This window comes from Nycticebus coucang, chromosome 9 (assembly GCF_027406575.1).
Source record: "Nycticebus coucang isolate mNycCou1 chromosome 9, mNycCou1.pri, whole genome shotgun sequence".
In the NCBI taxonomy this organism is placed as follows: Eukaryota; Metazoa; Chordata; class Mammalia; order Primates; family Lorisidae; genus Nycticebus; species Nycticebus coucang.
The window spans coordinates 35161425-35178101 of record NC_069788.1 but is presented as its reverse complement, the minus strand read 5'-3'; the positions used below and the strand labels follow the sequence as shown (position 1 = coordinate 35178101).

Here is a 16677-nt window from a genome sequence, read left to right as displayed (position 1 = left end):
AATCACCACACTCAGCCCACATAATTTTCTTAACTCTATTGGATGATCCATCTCTGCCTTATGGTAGATGATTTTCTCCTTTCCTTTCCTTTCCTTCACCTTCCCTTTTCTTTTTTTGAGATAAGAGTCTCAGTCTATTGCCCAGTCTAGAGTGCCATGGTATCAACCTACCTCACAGCAACCTCAAGCCATCCTCCTGGCTAAGTCTCCCAGTAGCAGGGACTACAGGTGCCTGCCACAACGGCTGGCTACTTTTTTCTGTTTTTATTAGAGATGGAGTCTTTCTCTTGCTCAGGCTGGTCTTGAACTCCTGAACTCAAGGAATCCTCCTACCTTGGCCTCCCAGAGTGCCAGTGCTGGGATTATAAGGATGCCACTGCCCCTGGCCTGGAAGATGATTTTCAAAGTAATTTTGCATTCTTTTTCTTCAGGCGTCTTGCTGCTCTCCAAAAAAGAAGAGAACTTCGAGCAGCTGGCATAGAAATTCAGAAGAAAAGAAAAAGGAAGAGAGGAGTTGATTATAATGCTGAAATCCCGTTTGAAAAAAAGCCTGCTCTTGGTTTTTATGATACTTCTGAAGAAAACTACCAGGCTCTTGATGCAGATTTTAGGAAATTAAGACAACAGGATCTTGATGGGGAGCTAAGATCGTAAGTTGCCTTTCTGATTTTGGAAACAGAATGGTATAGTAAGAGTTACATGAAGGGCCAAGTCTTATCCTTGTCAGAGCCAGATTTTTATTGTTTAGCACAACATAGCCTATATTTTTAAACCTTTATTTAATGGGTTCATCTTTCTGAGAAAACCAGACTTTGGCTGTCAGGTTTTTAGCACAGAATGCTGTTTGCAGCTCTTGAATTATAGTGTTTGGTCTTGGACTATTTACTCACAGAATCACATCTTAACATTTATGTACATTTGTGAACAGGTTAGTTTTACTGATAGTTTAGGAACTTGTCAAAAATCTAGTCTGGTTTTGTTTGTCTTTTGTAGTGAAAATGTTTACCTTGTTTTTATAAAAATGAAATTAAAAGTAAAAACCTTACTTATGAGTTTGTAAATCTTTTCACTTGATGAGGGTAGGCAGATATATTTTTAAAATGTTTTTATTTTAGATTGTAGAGGATTTTGCTTATTTCCAGAGTTTTTAGAGTATTTTTAAATCTTTTATTTGAATATTAGAGGGAGGACATTTTATGGTTGTCAAGGATGTTTTAGTTTCCTATTCTCCGTTGACTTTTCATTTCTGTGGATATGAATTGTTACAAACAATAAATACCAACCACTGTAAAATAGGATTTTCTTGGGTATACTCCACTGTGTTTCTCAAATTAGGACCTTGTAAATAAAGGGATTGAAGAGGAAAACCAATCATTGAGATATAGCAGACTAGATGGGGGAAAGGAATACCCAGAGAAGAGGAGGAGGTATTCTGGAACTCTGAATGACCACCTTGAGCCTTCATCAGTACTAAAACAGCCTTTTAAAAAATTGTGAATTTAAAAAATTATCATAATTTAATAAAAATTTTAAGGAGAAATTAAAAAATTCACAATATGTTTTAATGTTACCTCCATATACTTGTTTCCTTTTTTGCGTATTCATCTTCATCCTTTTCCTATGTGCCCTCAAATTTTTATTGAATAAATTATAATGTAGTAATTTTCTTTTGACATTAGATGTTTTGCTTATCATGATCTTGATACTTAACGTTTTAATATTTGGTACTTCAGTTACTTAGCATTCCCTATTTTGTTAATTCTACTGCTATTATTTGTATTTGTCTTGAATATAGTAAGTATGAGTATAGGTAACAACTTAATGTAAATTATTTTTGTCTTTTTTAAAAAAATATTTTCTTATTGGAATTATTTATTCAAAGAGTATGAGTATTCATGTAACTTTTAGTGTTATTGCCTATATGTAACTGAAAAATGTCTTCTTCTCTATCTTGATCCATGATAGTGAAAAAGAAGGAAGAGATAGAAAAAAAGACAAACAGCATTTGAAAAGGAAAAAAGAATCTGATTTACCATCAGCTATTCTTCAGACTAGTGGTGTTTCTGAATTTACTAAAAAGAGAAGCAAACTAGTACTTCCTGCCCCTCAGGTAATCTAATAAAAGTAGTTTTTTCATTGTGTGGATTTATATGCTTATAGCATTTAGCAAATGTTTGAGGGCTTGTGTACTAGCTTTCTGCTGGGTGCCCTAAGAAATTCATAGTCTAGGCTGAGGGTGGTGGCTCACGCCTATACTCCTAGCACTTTGGGAGGCTGAGGTAGGAGGACCACTTGAGCCCAGGAGTTTAAGACTAGCCTGGACAATAGCAAAACCTCTGTCTCTAAAAAAAATTTTAAAAATGAGTTGGGTGTGATAGTGCATACCTGCAGTTCCAGCTCCTTGAGAGGCTGAGGCAGGAGGATCTCTTGCGCCCAGAAGTTGGAGGCTTCAATGAGCTATGACAACGCTACTGTACTTTACTGGCAATAGAACAAGACCCTATCTCAAAAAAGATTCATAGTCTAATGTGTGAATCACACATAAAAATAAGTCACTATAATATAGTATGATAAATAAACAGATTTTCTGTATCAATTATTTCATTAGGTCTTAAACAATTTGTATGATGGGTTAGTAAATAATTGTCAACTCTTAAAATTCTTTAGCAGATTAGGCTTCAGACCTCTTTTTTTGATTCTGACCAGGCCAGAGATGTGGTTTGGTTTTGTGGGCTTTAAGCTGCCATCTTTCAGGGAATGTTTTGTTAGTGTCATACTTCTTGAGAAAATAGCTATGAAAATCAATGTGGGACTTGTGGAGAAGAGAGATAAGTACATTCTCTCATTCATCCTATTATGAATTAATTCCTTTGACTTAATTATAGTTGGTCAGAGACAGAGAAACTTTGAATAAGCTTTTGTTTTGAGTAGTATAGCTCTGTAAAATTGGATGAGTTGAATGAAGCAGAAGAAAGGACTTAGGAGATCAGAAGACTTTCTTTTCTCAAATGAGTACATTGGCTACATCAACACAGATTCTTGGGCATAAACATAAACACTTTTTGTCATGCTACTATTCTTACTAGTCGTATTTCTTAAATTGAAATTTTGCGTGTAGTGTTTTTTTCTTAGTACTCCTAAGGATTATTTACTTTGGTAAAATTACTAAGATACCTTTAGATTTTCGTAGGGATCTTGCAGCTCACTGGACTCCTGTGTGGTATTTTAGTTGGTTTGTGGCCTTTTTTTCCTCCACATCAATAGTTTTTTACAAGCGCTGATACTTTATGTTAGTACATTAATATGTTGGATTGAAAGAATTTCAGGTCAGAGAAACAACCTGTGCAGCTTGAGTTTACATCATATGTGACTTTTTTCAACTCCCATTATGTATGATGGGCTTTTAAAAACTTTATTGTGGAAATTTTCAAAGCTACAAAAAGTAAGGAGAGGAGCAGTGAACCCCTGGTACTCATCACACAGTTTCATCTTTCTGAAATATGAAAATATGAAGTTATGTTAGTTCTCATTAAACTGTTGCTTACTGTGATAATTGTGACCTTTCAGATTTCTGATGCAGAACTCCAGGAGGTTGTAAAAGTAGGCCAAGCAAGTGAAATTGCACGTCAAACTGCTGAGGAATCCGGTATAACAAACTCTGCTTCTAGTACTCTCTTATCTGAGTACAATGTCACCAACAATAGCGTTGCTCTTAGAACACCACGAACACCAGCTTCCCAGGACAGAATTCTGCAGGTAAATGTCATAGTCGAGTTGACCTTTCACTTTGTTTATTGTCCTTAAAGAGTATCACAAAGGAGAACAGTAAGAGGTTTGATTGTGTTTTTTCTAGGGTAAATGATTTGAAACTGTATCCTGAATGCATTAATCCTAGAGCATTTCTGTAGTAGATTCTTTAATTAGGTGGTTTTATTTCTACACTTTTTAATTCAGAGCTTTTTTGAAGCCAGCTCTTCTATCTGTATTAATCATTTGTATCTGTTAGTAAGGCATGCATTTCAAAATTTCAGGTTGCCTAGCAATCCTAGAAAGAAATCAGATGTGTATAGTTAGTAATTTTTAGAACTTCCTTGCTTTTCCATACTTGACTTGGTATTGTGTGTCAGTACTGCCGCCTGCCTTCTCTCACCACATGGCATACACACAGCTCAGTGTGTTCCCAGGAAGTCTCCATGCCAGAGAATACTCAAATGTACAAACACTGTTGAGTCATTTAGTACACTTACATCTGATTTCCTCTTTTGTTAATAGTCAAGATTATAAACGTAAAGCCTTGATTTAAAGAGTTAAGTGGTTGTGTAAGGCTTCCTGAGAAAACACTAGTGCCCCTAATTGCCTGCTCCTTAGAGGCACCAGTTTATAACTTACTGTCTTATTGCAGAGGTGCTTGTACTTGTTGCTTGTTTTCAGTTTTAGGCGTTACTTGTTTTTCCACGTTTGGCTCCCTCACACCCTTTGTCTCTATCGTGCACTTTTTCTATTTCCCCTCATCTTCTATTATAGTAATGTCATAATTTTGGTTAGGTTTATATACATGACTCTAAATCTTGTTCATTGCTGAGCCATGAAGTACTGTATAATTAATAAAAATTATAAAAATAGGTACTATTTGTATATCTAACATATGGCATAATAGTGTACTTTGCTGTGAAGTATTTTTTCTTGGGAATTAATACTTCTTTTATTAAGTTGCTAATATTTTTGATTATTTAGCAATAATTCAACTCTTTGGCCATGTCAGTCTTTTCTAATCAAGTCAGGCTTTAGATGTTGTCTTCTTTTTTTACTTTTTTTATTTTTTGAAACAGAGTCTCACCGTGTTGTCCCAGGCTAGAGTACCATGGGATCAGCCTATCTCACAGCAACCTCAGACTCCTGTGTTCAAGAGATACTCCTGCCTCAGCTGGGAATTAAAGGCGCCTGCCACAATGCTTGGCTAATTTTTCTATTTTTAGTCTTGCTCTTGCTGTTTTGGAAGTCTTGAGCTCAAGTAATCTTCCTGCGTTGGCCTCCCAGAGTGCTAGGATTTTAGATGTGAGCCACCACGTCCAGCCTGGTTTTTGGGTTTCCTTGTGGTAGGTTCAGTGGCTGCTGGGCCAGCCATTATGGTTGTGTTTGGAGGGCAGAAAGGAGGAAGAAGGACACACTCTTACTTCTTAAGAACATGTCTCTCAGCTGGGCATGGTGGCTATAATTCTAGCACTCTGGGCAGTTGAGGTAAGTGCATTGCTTGAGTTCACAAGTTCGAACTCAGATTAAGAAAGAATGAGACCCCCATCTCTACTAAAAATAGAAAACTAGCTCGGTGTTGTGGCAGACACCTGTAGTCCCAGCTACTTGGGAGGTTGAGGCAGGTGGATCACTTGAGCTCAGGAGTTTGAGACCAACCTGAGCAAGAGTGAGAGCCCATCTCTAAAAATATCTGGGAGTTGTGGTGGGTACCTGTAGTCCCAGCTATTAGGGAGGTTGAGGCAAGAGGATCACTTGAGCCCAAGAGACTGAGGTTACTGTGAGCTATAATGATACTCCTGCCCTCTACCCAAGGTAACAAGAGTGAGACTGTGCCACACACACACAGAAAGAACATGTCTCTTGCACCTGTCATTTCTGCTTCTATTCCACTAGTCAGAACTTAGACACACAGACGCACCTAACTTCTGGGACAAATAGTTTATGTTCTAGACTGCCAGATGTAGGCTTAAGAATTGAAGCTTCTTTTACTGTGGAAGAAGAGAATGGGTTTTTGGTGAAAAAATAGAAGCCTTTGCCTCAGTATTGTATTAGAAAATGATCATGGCTGGTTGAAGCCCTTTGAAACCTCTAAGATGAACTGACAGAAGTTGAAAATTTAATCTGGTTAACTACTATATATACGTATTTTCTTAATATTTTAAGTTATTTTTATGCAAAAGTTTGATAAATTTTTCTTTTTGCTTGCTTTTATTGGTTGGATATTGGTACAGGTGATAGCTTGCTTTTATTGGTTGGATAGCTGTTTTATTGATTGGATATTGGTGCAGGTGATAACTCTGGCTGCTGTTTTGTGTAGCTAGGGGTATTGGGAGTCAGTTCTTGTTTCTTGGTCTCTGATTAGTCTTAGGGTGCATCAAAGTTCACTTAGAGGATTAGAACCACTACGAATATCATAATATAAGGAATTTGTTGTATAAGTTAGTACATAGTTGTGAGGGAAGTTAGAGAAGTAAAGGTCTGAAAAGGTAAGTTCAAGGATTAGGAAAGGTCACTAGTGCTCCTGTGGGTTAGTCAGAGTTTAGAGGGAAATCTGGAAACCAGGTACAAAGGGGGTTGGTGTAGAGGTCATGATGGTTGTTGGCTCACAGTGGCTACTGTTTCTGTGAATTTGAAGCTGGATGTGGAGTTGTGTTGGTCTCTACGGCCTGCCGTAAAAGAGAACTGGATGCAAAGCTGAGGAAGTACATACTCAAACTTGCCAGCACATCTAGGAGTCTCTTGTCACCTCAACAAATGACGGCCTTCAGAACATAGTGCTGCTGCCTGACCTCTTGTCACCTCTATTTCTGCCTCTATCTCTCTTTCACTTTTGATGAACTCTAACCCAGCACCATGCCAAAAGGGGATTCTGGGAAACATTCCATTGTAACCAAGTTGACAAGAGAATAATCCACCATGTCAGAGGCAGCTATCAGATGCATTCTGGTGGGCCGAACTCCCCCTCTCCTTGGCCAGATCATGTCCGGGTGTCTTTAAGTATACTGTATTGTATACCTTTGCCTGTGTGTAATATTGGCAGATGTGATTTGTCATATTCCTTTATCATTTGATCCTTATTTTTCTTTCTTATTCAGAAGTTCTAAGCCCATATACATTTCTTTCCAGGAAATACTTTGTACTTTATATTTAGAATAGCAAAAGGAACACAAGGAATTTAAGATTTTTTTCTCATGAGTAAAGATAGAATAACAGAATATGTCTTGCTCTGGTTATTTTCATTTGCCTCAAAACAGTGTTTTAACACATTTTACTGTGCTCTTGATTTCTGTGGATCAGGAATTCAGACAGGGCACAGAAGGAGTGGCTCATCTGTGCTCCATAGCTGGGGACGCAGCAGGAAGACTCCACAGTTGGGGATGACTTGACAGGTCAGGCTGAATCAACCTGGAGGTGTCATCTTTCCATGTCTAGTGGTTGATAACTGCTGTTGGCTGGGTGATACTCAGCTGGGAATGTAGAATAAATCTGCTTGTGGCCTCCCCATGTGACTTGGGCTTTCTCCTGACATGGTGGCCTCAGAATAGTTGAACTTCTCACACGATATTTCAGGGCTTTATTGTGAATATTGTGAGTGTGGTGGAAAGCAGCTCTTTTTTTAAAACTAGGCTTGGAAGTCAAGCACTGTCACTTTTGCTGCCTTCTTTTTGTTTCAAGTGAATCAAAAACCCAGCTGGATCAAGGGGAGGGGACATAGGACCCTCTCCTTGACAGAAGGAGTATCAAGGTTGCATTTTAAGAAATATGTGTGACATGAGAGATACATTAATGACCATCTTGAGACAATAAAATCTGCCACAGACCCTGAGTTGGGGATTAAAAGACTTAGAGGGTTGAAGACAGTAATGAGGACAGAGGCACAGTTCTAAAGAGAACATAGTCAATCCTGTCTAAAGAGATCAGGCAAGACTTCTGAAATGAACCTGACACCCAGGAGTTGTTTCCTATTGAAGTAGATCTGTCACTTGGGAACATTTTAAATTTCCCAGTAGAAGAAACAGACTCAGAGATGCTCATGAATGTTTGAATTATAAAGAGGGTTGGCACAGGAAATAGGAGAAACTTTAGAGTAATGGCATTATCACATGTGAGGCCACAAATGCATTCTTTGACATGAAACATCATTCCAAACCTCTGACATGATGTGTTAGGTTGACAGAAGGAATGGAAGTATTGAAATCTTCTATGGTCCAGTATTCATTTTGTCTCTTGGTTTTCATTGAGAAAATGTTTAAGAATTTTGCCTGCCTTAAGATTTGTGTGGTAGGCCCAGAAGAGAGGATTGTGCTACCCTGTTTGTACTGTTAAATGTGCTTCTTTGCCTTCTCGTTAATCAGGAGGCCCAGAACCTCATGGCCTTGACCAATGTGGACACCCCATTAAAAGGTGGACTTAATACTCCATTGCATGAGAGTGACTTCTCAGGTGTGACTCCGCAGCGGCAGGTTGTGCAGACTCCAAACACAGTTCTGTCTACCCCATTCAGGTATTATAAATAAACATATTTGTATTTTAGAAAAACTGGATCCAGGAATTTGGACAGCATGTTTGCTCAACTTGTCTTTTGGATTTCTCCTTGCTCATAGTAATAAATAACATAAATCCAGGAAATGATTAAACACTTTGGAGCTTCCTTTCTTTTTCCCAAAGTTTCAGATGCTATCATCATTATTTCTGAATACTTTGTATTTGATTTTAAGGAATAGATCCAGATCCATTTTTAATGATCTCTAGGTGAATTTTATAAAAATTATAATTCTTTTTATACAATCCAGAATCCAAAACTTTTTGAGCACCAACATGATTTCTGAATTTGGGATTTGGGATACTCAATCAGTAAGTATAATGTACATATTGTACATATTCCAAAATCCAAAATATGAAACTCTTGTTACAACATTTGAGATAAGGGATACTTGACAAACGCCACTTCCTGTGATAAGCCTCTGAAACCAATGGTCTTCATTTCAAAACAGCTTATATGGATTTTTTCCGTTTGTCTTTAAAAGCTTCCCCTTAGCCCAGCTCCCATATATGCATCTATGGTCTGCCATAGCACATATATCCTGAATTGCAGTCCTTTGCTATTCCCAAATAAAGTCTTTGTTTTTGGAGAGCTAGTCTCAGTCATTTAAGTTGACAAATGCTAAAGTGAGCATCCATATACCTACCATCTAATTTTTATGATTGTAATTGTTTTGCTAGATTTGCTTTATATAACCATCTATTAATAGATTATTAATATCTATTAATATCTAATATCTATTAATCCATTTTTTTTTTATTGGGGATTCATTGAGGGTACAATAAGCCAGGTTACACTGATTGCAGTTGTTAGGTAAAGTCCCTCTTGCAATCATGTCTTGCCCCCATAATCCATTTTATTTTTTAATGTATTTCAGAGTAAGTGGCCTCTGTCAGTCCATTTTATCCCTAAATGCTTCCACAATGATATCATTAATGAGAATTCAGTATTTATTTATTAATTTTAAGTTATTGTCCTTTAAGAAGAATATTTAAAATATGAATGTTATAGAAGTAAGTCATATTAAAATGGAATTTGAATCATTAAGGGTTGGAAATATTTGGGTTTTGCTGTGAGTGTTAGGATGAATCCTCTTACCTAGTTTAGCATAGAAAGCTTTTAAAGCTTTTACAACTATACTTTATAGCAGAATCAAGAGCCATTGGCAGCCAGTCTTTATATAATATTTAGCATTTCTTATGAAGCTTGTAAGAGAGCCTGAGCTCTCTTTTCCTGTGTTCTGTATCTTCTGGTTTTGCATTTGTGGATTCAACCAACTGTAGTTCACAAATACTCAAAAAATAAAAAATAACATTGTAGCTGGGCGCGGTGGCTCATGCCTGTAATTGCAGCACTTTGGGAGGCAGGCAGATTGCCTGAGCTCATGAATTTGAGACCAGCCTGAGCTAGAGTGAGACCCCCATCTCTTTAAAAAAACAACAACAACAACAAAAAACAGCCGGGCATTGTGGTGGGCACCTTTAATACCAGCTACTCAGGAGGCAGAGGCAAGAGAATTGCTTGAGCCCAAGAGTTTGAGGTTGCTGTGAGCTATAACACCATAGCACTCTACCGGGGGCGACATAGTGAGACTCTGTCTCAAAACAAAAAACAAAAAACAAAAAAAAACCAGTACAACAATAATACAAATAAAAATATAGTAAAATAGTTCTTTACATAGCATTTACATTGTATTTGGTACTGTAAGTAATCGAGATGATATAAATACATAGGAAAATGAAAATATTATACTATTTCATATAAGGAACTTGAGCATCCACAGATTTTGGTGTGTGGGGTGGGTCCTAGAACCAGTCCCTCATGGATACTGAGGGACAGTTGTATGTCTTGTCTCTCAACTAGATTGTAAGCTTCTTGGGGGCAGGGATCATGTCCTGTATGATAACACCTCACCTATTGGGAATAGCTGTCTGGCTGGTAGCACCAACATTCTAGAAGACACCAAAGATACAGGAAGTAAGCAACTCTCCCCAAACCTCTACCCCCTAAAAAGCTCTGAATAACAAAATATAGGCTGCTGCAGAGTCTATAGATTTTATTCTAGGAGAACTTGTTCATGTTTAGATGTGATTCTAAAAGTTGATGTTTTGGTTTCCAATCAAAATGTAAAGGGAGAAACTACTTAAACTGTGCACAGTGATGATAATGGCAGTGTCAGTGATGTAATGATGTGATAGCCAACAGCTTGATAGAGAGGTAGGAGACAAATGATAAGATGAAGATGCTGAACCCAAAAGTCATGGAGGGTCATTGAATGTGGCAGCCCACTTCCCTGCATGCTGCATGTTCTTAGTCACCCTTATCTATTAAGAAAATGTTGAATAATATTTGGTGGACCTAGTTTAGAAATGTGAGAAAATACAGGGTGGCCATAAAGTTCGTGTGCCATTTAAAATTGCATAAAAACTTTATAGCCATCCTGTGTTAAATGTAATGATTATGGGAAGTCAATAAAATAAAAATACTATATGTAAATATTATGGTAGTTAGACTGAACCTTTATTTTTACCTGGAAATTTAATGTAAAACCACCTAGACAGAATTTCTGGAATCTTTATTTCTTTCTTATTTTCTGTATTCCCTGTAAAATAATGTATGTGAAAAACATTTGAAAATAATCCAAATATAAGTGGCACTTTTATTAATTGGGATTTCTGTTTTCTTAGGACTCCATCTAATGGAGCTGAAGGACTGACACCCCGGAGTGGAACAACTCCTAAACCAGTTGTTAACTCCACTCCAGGTAGGACTCCTCTTCGAGACAAGTTAAACATCAATCCTGAGGATGGAATGGCAGACTACAGTGATCCCTCTTACGTGAAGCAGATGGTGAGTGTCAATTCTCTTTTAATATTTAAAAAAATATTTTTATATCTCAAAATCAAATTAAAATTAAAATTTTAATTTTGTCAAATTAAAATCCTTCCCCCCATCAGTGCATATTGCATAACCAATGGATGCCAGAAAAGGAGAAGTATTTGTAAGACTTAAGAAGGGGGAACTTTTTGGACTCAGAACTTACTTTTTCTTATGCTTAATATGTTTGATATTGATGCTGCTAAAAGTATAATGTTGCTTGTATCTCTTTTGAGTCTGTTTTATTTTTTTTTTTTGAGACAAAGTCTCACTATGATGCCCTTGGTAGATGCATCACAGCTCACAGCAACCTCAAACTCTTAGGGTTAAGAGATTCACTTGCCTCAGCCTCCCAAGTAGCGGAGTCTACAGACACCCACCACAGTACTCGGCTATTTTTTGGTTGTAGTTGTCATTGTTGTTTGGCAGGCCTGGGCTGGGTTCGAACCCGCCAGCTCCAGTGTATGTGGCTGGTGCCCTAGCTGCTGAGCTACAGCGCCGAGCCTGGTTTTTTTCTTTTGAAACAGAGTCTTTTTCTGTCACCCTGGGTAGACTGCTGTGGCATTATCATAGCTTATAGCTCAAACTCTTAGGCGTAAGAGATCCTCCTGCCTTAGCATCTCAAATAGCAGGGACTATAGGCACCCACCACGATGCCCTACTAGCTTTTCTTTTTTTTTTTTTTTTTAAGTAGAGACAGGATCTCATTCTTGCTCAGGCTAGTCTTGAACTCCTGAGCTCAAGCAGTCCACCTGCCTTGGCCTCTGAGAGTCCTAGGATTTTAAGCATGAGCCACCACGGCCAGCCTGGTTCTAATTTTTATCATTTACTAATATTTTCCTTTCTTGAATGATACATTTACTTTTTTCTTTCCATTTCTATAAATAAAATTTTGAGTTTTGATGCATCTTAGATTAGATTTTGAAACGTGGATTTCTCTGTTTGATTCATACATTTAGAAGGACTGACTGTCTAGATCTCAAAGCCAGGTTAATTTGATGTTTGTTATTGATTGCAGTGAAGCTTCCTTTTGTGTATTTTGTAAGATGATATATAAAGCTAATTACAAAAGTTAAAGTTTTTGCTTTTGCATGTTAATTGCTTTTATTACTTTATTATTGGGCCTTATTATCTAATGCCACAGAAATTACTATGAATTTTTTAAAAATGAAGTTTTAATGATAATTGACTTGTCTTTCATTTATAAATTAATTTTAACTTCATGTATTGATTTGGTTAATTTATATATATTTTTAATGACCAAATTGATATCAATTAATGCCAATTCTAAAGAACCTAATGTGTGCAAAGCATATGTATGGATGTTTTAGGGCAATGGTTCTCGACCTTCCTAATGCCATGATGTATTTTCATTGTTACAAAGGGGTCACAACCCACAGGTTGAGAACTGCTGTTTTAGGGGATCTAAAGTTGAGTAAAGATGTCCTTTGTCCTAAAGAAGTTTATATTCTGTGGAGTTTGGAAGTGCTAAACTAAGACCAAAAATAATCGTAGTATCTGAACAGAATAAACTCTTTGAGTAATACCAGTATGGTTAGGGTGGTTAAAGAAAGAAATAATTTCATTTGTGTGGGTGGGTATCCAGAAAGCCTTCATTGAAGAGGTATAGGGGGAGGGTAGGGGCTGGCCCAGATGGTAGCCATAACATGAGTAAGCATGGAAAATGTTCTGGAGATAGCAGATCTTCCTGGGTTCTCACACCTATATGTATGTAAGAAGTAGTGGTAAATGAGGCTGTAGCCTCTACTGGGGAGAATTCTGGGTACCAGCCAGTTTCTTAGGACACATAGACTTTTTTTTGTTAATCTGCATATACTTTAGTATTTCCATTAAAAATAAACACACGTGGACATCTTTCAGATTAGGTTTTATTAATTGAAGGACAAACTAACTTTTGAACCTATTCTTTTCATTAGCTATTAAATTTCAGTGTCAGAAATGTATCCCTTCAGATGAAAGTCTTAATGGTCTTTTTTCTGTGCCTGCCTCAAACCTTCTATTGGAATATCCCAGAGTATCTTCATTGATCACTAGTTAAGGTTTTTAGTTGGTCTTAATGCGGGGAAGAAAGGGAGATAGAAAATCAACAAAAAACTTGGCTTAGTTCTGAAGTTAGAGATCATTTTTCTACCATTAAAATGAATAGAATATTGGTTGAATATTTATGTGAATTGAGAAGGACCAATTTTTTTTTCTACAGGAAAGAGAATCACGTGAAAATCTTCGTTTAGGATTGTTGGGCCTTCCTGCCCCTAAGAATGATTTTGAAATTGTTCTACCAGAAAATGCCGAGAAGGAGCTGGAAGACCGTGAAGTAGATGATACTTACATTGAAGATGCTGCTGATGTGGATGCTAGAAAGCAGGTAGGTAACTGTGCTAGCAGTGTGGGTTTGGCTGAATATGTCAGTAGGTTTAAAAAATGAAGAATGGCTATTAAATGTCTCAAGATTTCCACTTACAAGTTTTTTTAATATTAAAAAAAATTACCCTAAATTACTATGTCACTAATAATATATACTCAGATAATAATATACTCATAGTAACTTATTGGGCATTCTTAAAGTGTACATGTATGGAAATTTAAATACTCTGTCAAATTATACTCTTAAAAATACATGTAGGAAATCTTTTAGACATTCTGTCAGCATAGCAAAGAAAAGATGTTATTGGTCAGTCTTAAAAATAAGTACATCCTGTATTGATTGAGTAAATGGTTGTTAGCCAGTACAAACTATTAAAAAGTAGATTTGGAAATTTAAAGAGAACATGTCACAGTGATATTAGTAACATCTAAATAGTATATAGTGTTAAATACTGTATAGCTTCAATAATGGATATAAAAATCATTTTTTAGGCCATACGAGAGGCAGAGCGTGTAAAGGAAATGAAACGAATGCACAAAGCTGTCCAGAAAGATCTGCCAAGACCATCAGAAGTAAGTGTTAGAACTTCTTACTCTTAGCTTAGGAAGTTTTAAGTTTCTTTTATATACATTGATGCTTTTTACATCATTCATAAAGTCTATAAAATGTCATCTACTTTGTGGGATATAGTGAAGTAGTTCCCAAATATAGTCTTTAGAATATTTCATTGGTACTAGTAAGAATTTAACAGGGAACAAAAAAATGATTTCTAAAAATGTAAAACTGCTATTTATTGCATCCTGTAACAGGTAATAACATTAGCATATTGCAGTGATATGTTTGGTAATTGTACTTATTTTAAAATTTTAGGTAAATGAAACTATTCTAAGACCCTTAAATGTAGAACCACCTCTAACAGATTTACAGAAAAGTGAAGAACTGATCAAAAAAGAAATGATCACAATGCTTCATTATGACCTTTTGCATCATCCTTATGAACCATCTGGAAATAAAAAAGGAAAAACTGTAGGATTTGGTACCAATAATTCAGAGCACATTACCTACCTGGAACATAACCCTTACGAGAAGTTCTCCAAAGAAGAGCTGAAAAAGGTATGACTAAGCAGGAATATTTTTATCTTGAAATTTAAGGATTTGTTAGATGCTATGTAGCATGGATAAATGTGAACTTACTTTGCTGCATGGATTTCATGAACAACTGAAACATACAGTTAGGAGATAAGTATTCATATTAAGTGTTATGAAATGAATATGCTTTAAATACTCCAATCCGCTGTGTTTAGTATCAGGCTTTATGGGATAAACACTGGCTTTGATGGTGAGGTATTTTTTGTTTCATGGGTGTTGTTGGCTTGGTTGATGTTGCTATGGTTGCCTTTTTCTGTGTCAGATGTGCTATCTCTGAATAGGTATGAATACCTTTATTACTTAAACCTCACTTAGACTTGTGAAAGGATAGGAATATGATAAAAATGTTTACAGATAAAACCTTTTACTTATTCAAAGGAAGGAAATTTTTTTTACTGAATTTATCCCCTTTACATGATTTCTCCATACTCTTTTGGATAAGGACGTGAAGAAACAATTTTGTATATAAAGTCTGTGTCTGCCTCTTTCTCCATATGCATTCTATTCTGCTTTGACGGAGCAAATAGCTGTGATTTTGAATAGAAATCTCTACGATAGTATAAAAAGCACAGTGAATTTCATAGTTTGAAGCATAGTAGTCATTAGCTTAAAAGTCTTTTTTCTTTGCATCATAAACAAACAAAAAAGTCTTTTTTTTTTTTTTTTAGCCTTCAGCCTTGAGGAGCAATGATAGACTCATTGATTTGGAATGGGCTGCTGCATTCTTAGGAGAAAACAAACAAATGTCTTTCTCCTGTCCTGTTCCTGTCTCCCTCACTCCTTAGTTTTTTACTTTCTATTTTCTTTATTGCATAAATAGCACATATTTGTTATAGAATTTTTAGAAAATAGAGAAAGAAAGGAGGGCTTAACTTTATATTTCAACAACTTTCTCCTGATTTTTGAGTAACTCTGAGTTACTCGTTTTTTGGTAAGTGTGTAACTGTCATCTGTTAAGTGTGTACTCTGTGGTGAGCACATTTAATCATCGAACTGGGTTAAGAATCAGTTGTGAAATCAAGACTTGCCCAGTTTCCTCTTTTTAGAGTGAAAATACTAAGGGAAAAAGGAATTTAGCATGGAAACCTGAAACAAGGATCACATTGTCGCTTTTAGAGGTTCTATGGAGGATAAATTCTAATACAGTTTTTGAAAATAATAATTCAAAGTATTGCTTATTCTCTCGTATTTTATATATATTCCTCTTTGTTCCCAAAAGAATTTGAAGGAACTGTTTAGCAGAATATTTGGGGATAGTTTAAAGATAACTTAGTCATACTCTTGTAATGATTACAAGAGCTGAACTTGTAAATTTTTAATTAACTTTAGAATGAAATTGCATTTCTCTTTTAAAGTCAGGTTTTTATTAAGCGTGTCAAAATTGGTTTGTTACCATTATTTCCCTTAAGAGGTATTGTTTTAAAGTTGCCAATTCTTACGTTCCATGGACAGAATTTTCTATTTTTTTGTTAAAATTTTTGGTTTATTGTTTATTTCTCTTGATTTTATATATTTTGACATGTGTTTTCCAGTCTTATTAGGAAGAGTGAAAGCCTTCTATGAGATACGGAAGGTGACTGTCAGTTTTTCATAAGCCCTGAAGCAGAGTTGGAAAAAGTTCTTAAGATATGCTCATAGAATTCTGTGTATCTGGCATTGGATTAGGCTTTTTAACATATATTGTTCACTTAATCCTGATAACATATCTGATCTAAGGTCAGCGTTATAAAATTAAGCAAGTTCAGACAGGTACTTCAGTGATTTGAACCAAGGTCTGCCCAACCATCCCTCTCATTCTATCATCTTAAACTTGTTCTTTAGTAATGAACTTAAAGCTGGCTTATGATCTGTCGTTATCTGATTTGTGCCACAGTCTAATTCTCTGCCAGTGTTAGAGGCATTCCTTCAGAATGAGAAAAAAGTCATGTGACAAAGAGATGGCCTGGTTTCCCTTTATTGTCGTGTGGGG

At 36.2% G+C, this 16677-nt stretch overlaps 1 protein-coding gene across 1 annotated transcript in view; it reads left to right on the top strand.

Moving 5' to 3' along the window:
* The window catches only part of CDC5L (cell division cycle 5 like), a 54947-nt gene that overhangs the window by 17599 nt on the left and 20671 nt on the right, over positions 1-16677 (top strand). Inside the window, exons 6-13 of the mRNA XM_053602252.1 lie at positions 432-650; positions 1966-2110; positions 3568-3756; positions 8109-8257; positions 10984-11146; positions 13395-13559; positions 14051-14131; positions 14430-14672. Of these exons, the coding sequence (XP_053458227.1) occupies positions 432-650; positions 1966-2110; positions 3568-3756; positions 8109-8257; positions 10984-11146; positions 13395-13559; positions 14051-14131; positions 14430-14672 (1354 nt within the window). The remainder of the gene's footprint in view (positions 1-431; positions 651-1965; positions 2111-3567; positions 3757-8108; positions 8258-10983; positions 11147-13394; positions 13560-14050; positions 14132-14429; positions 14673-16677) is intronic.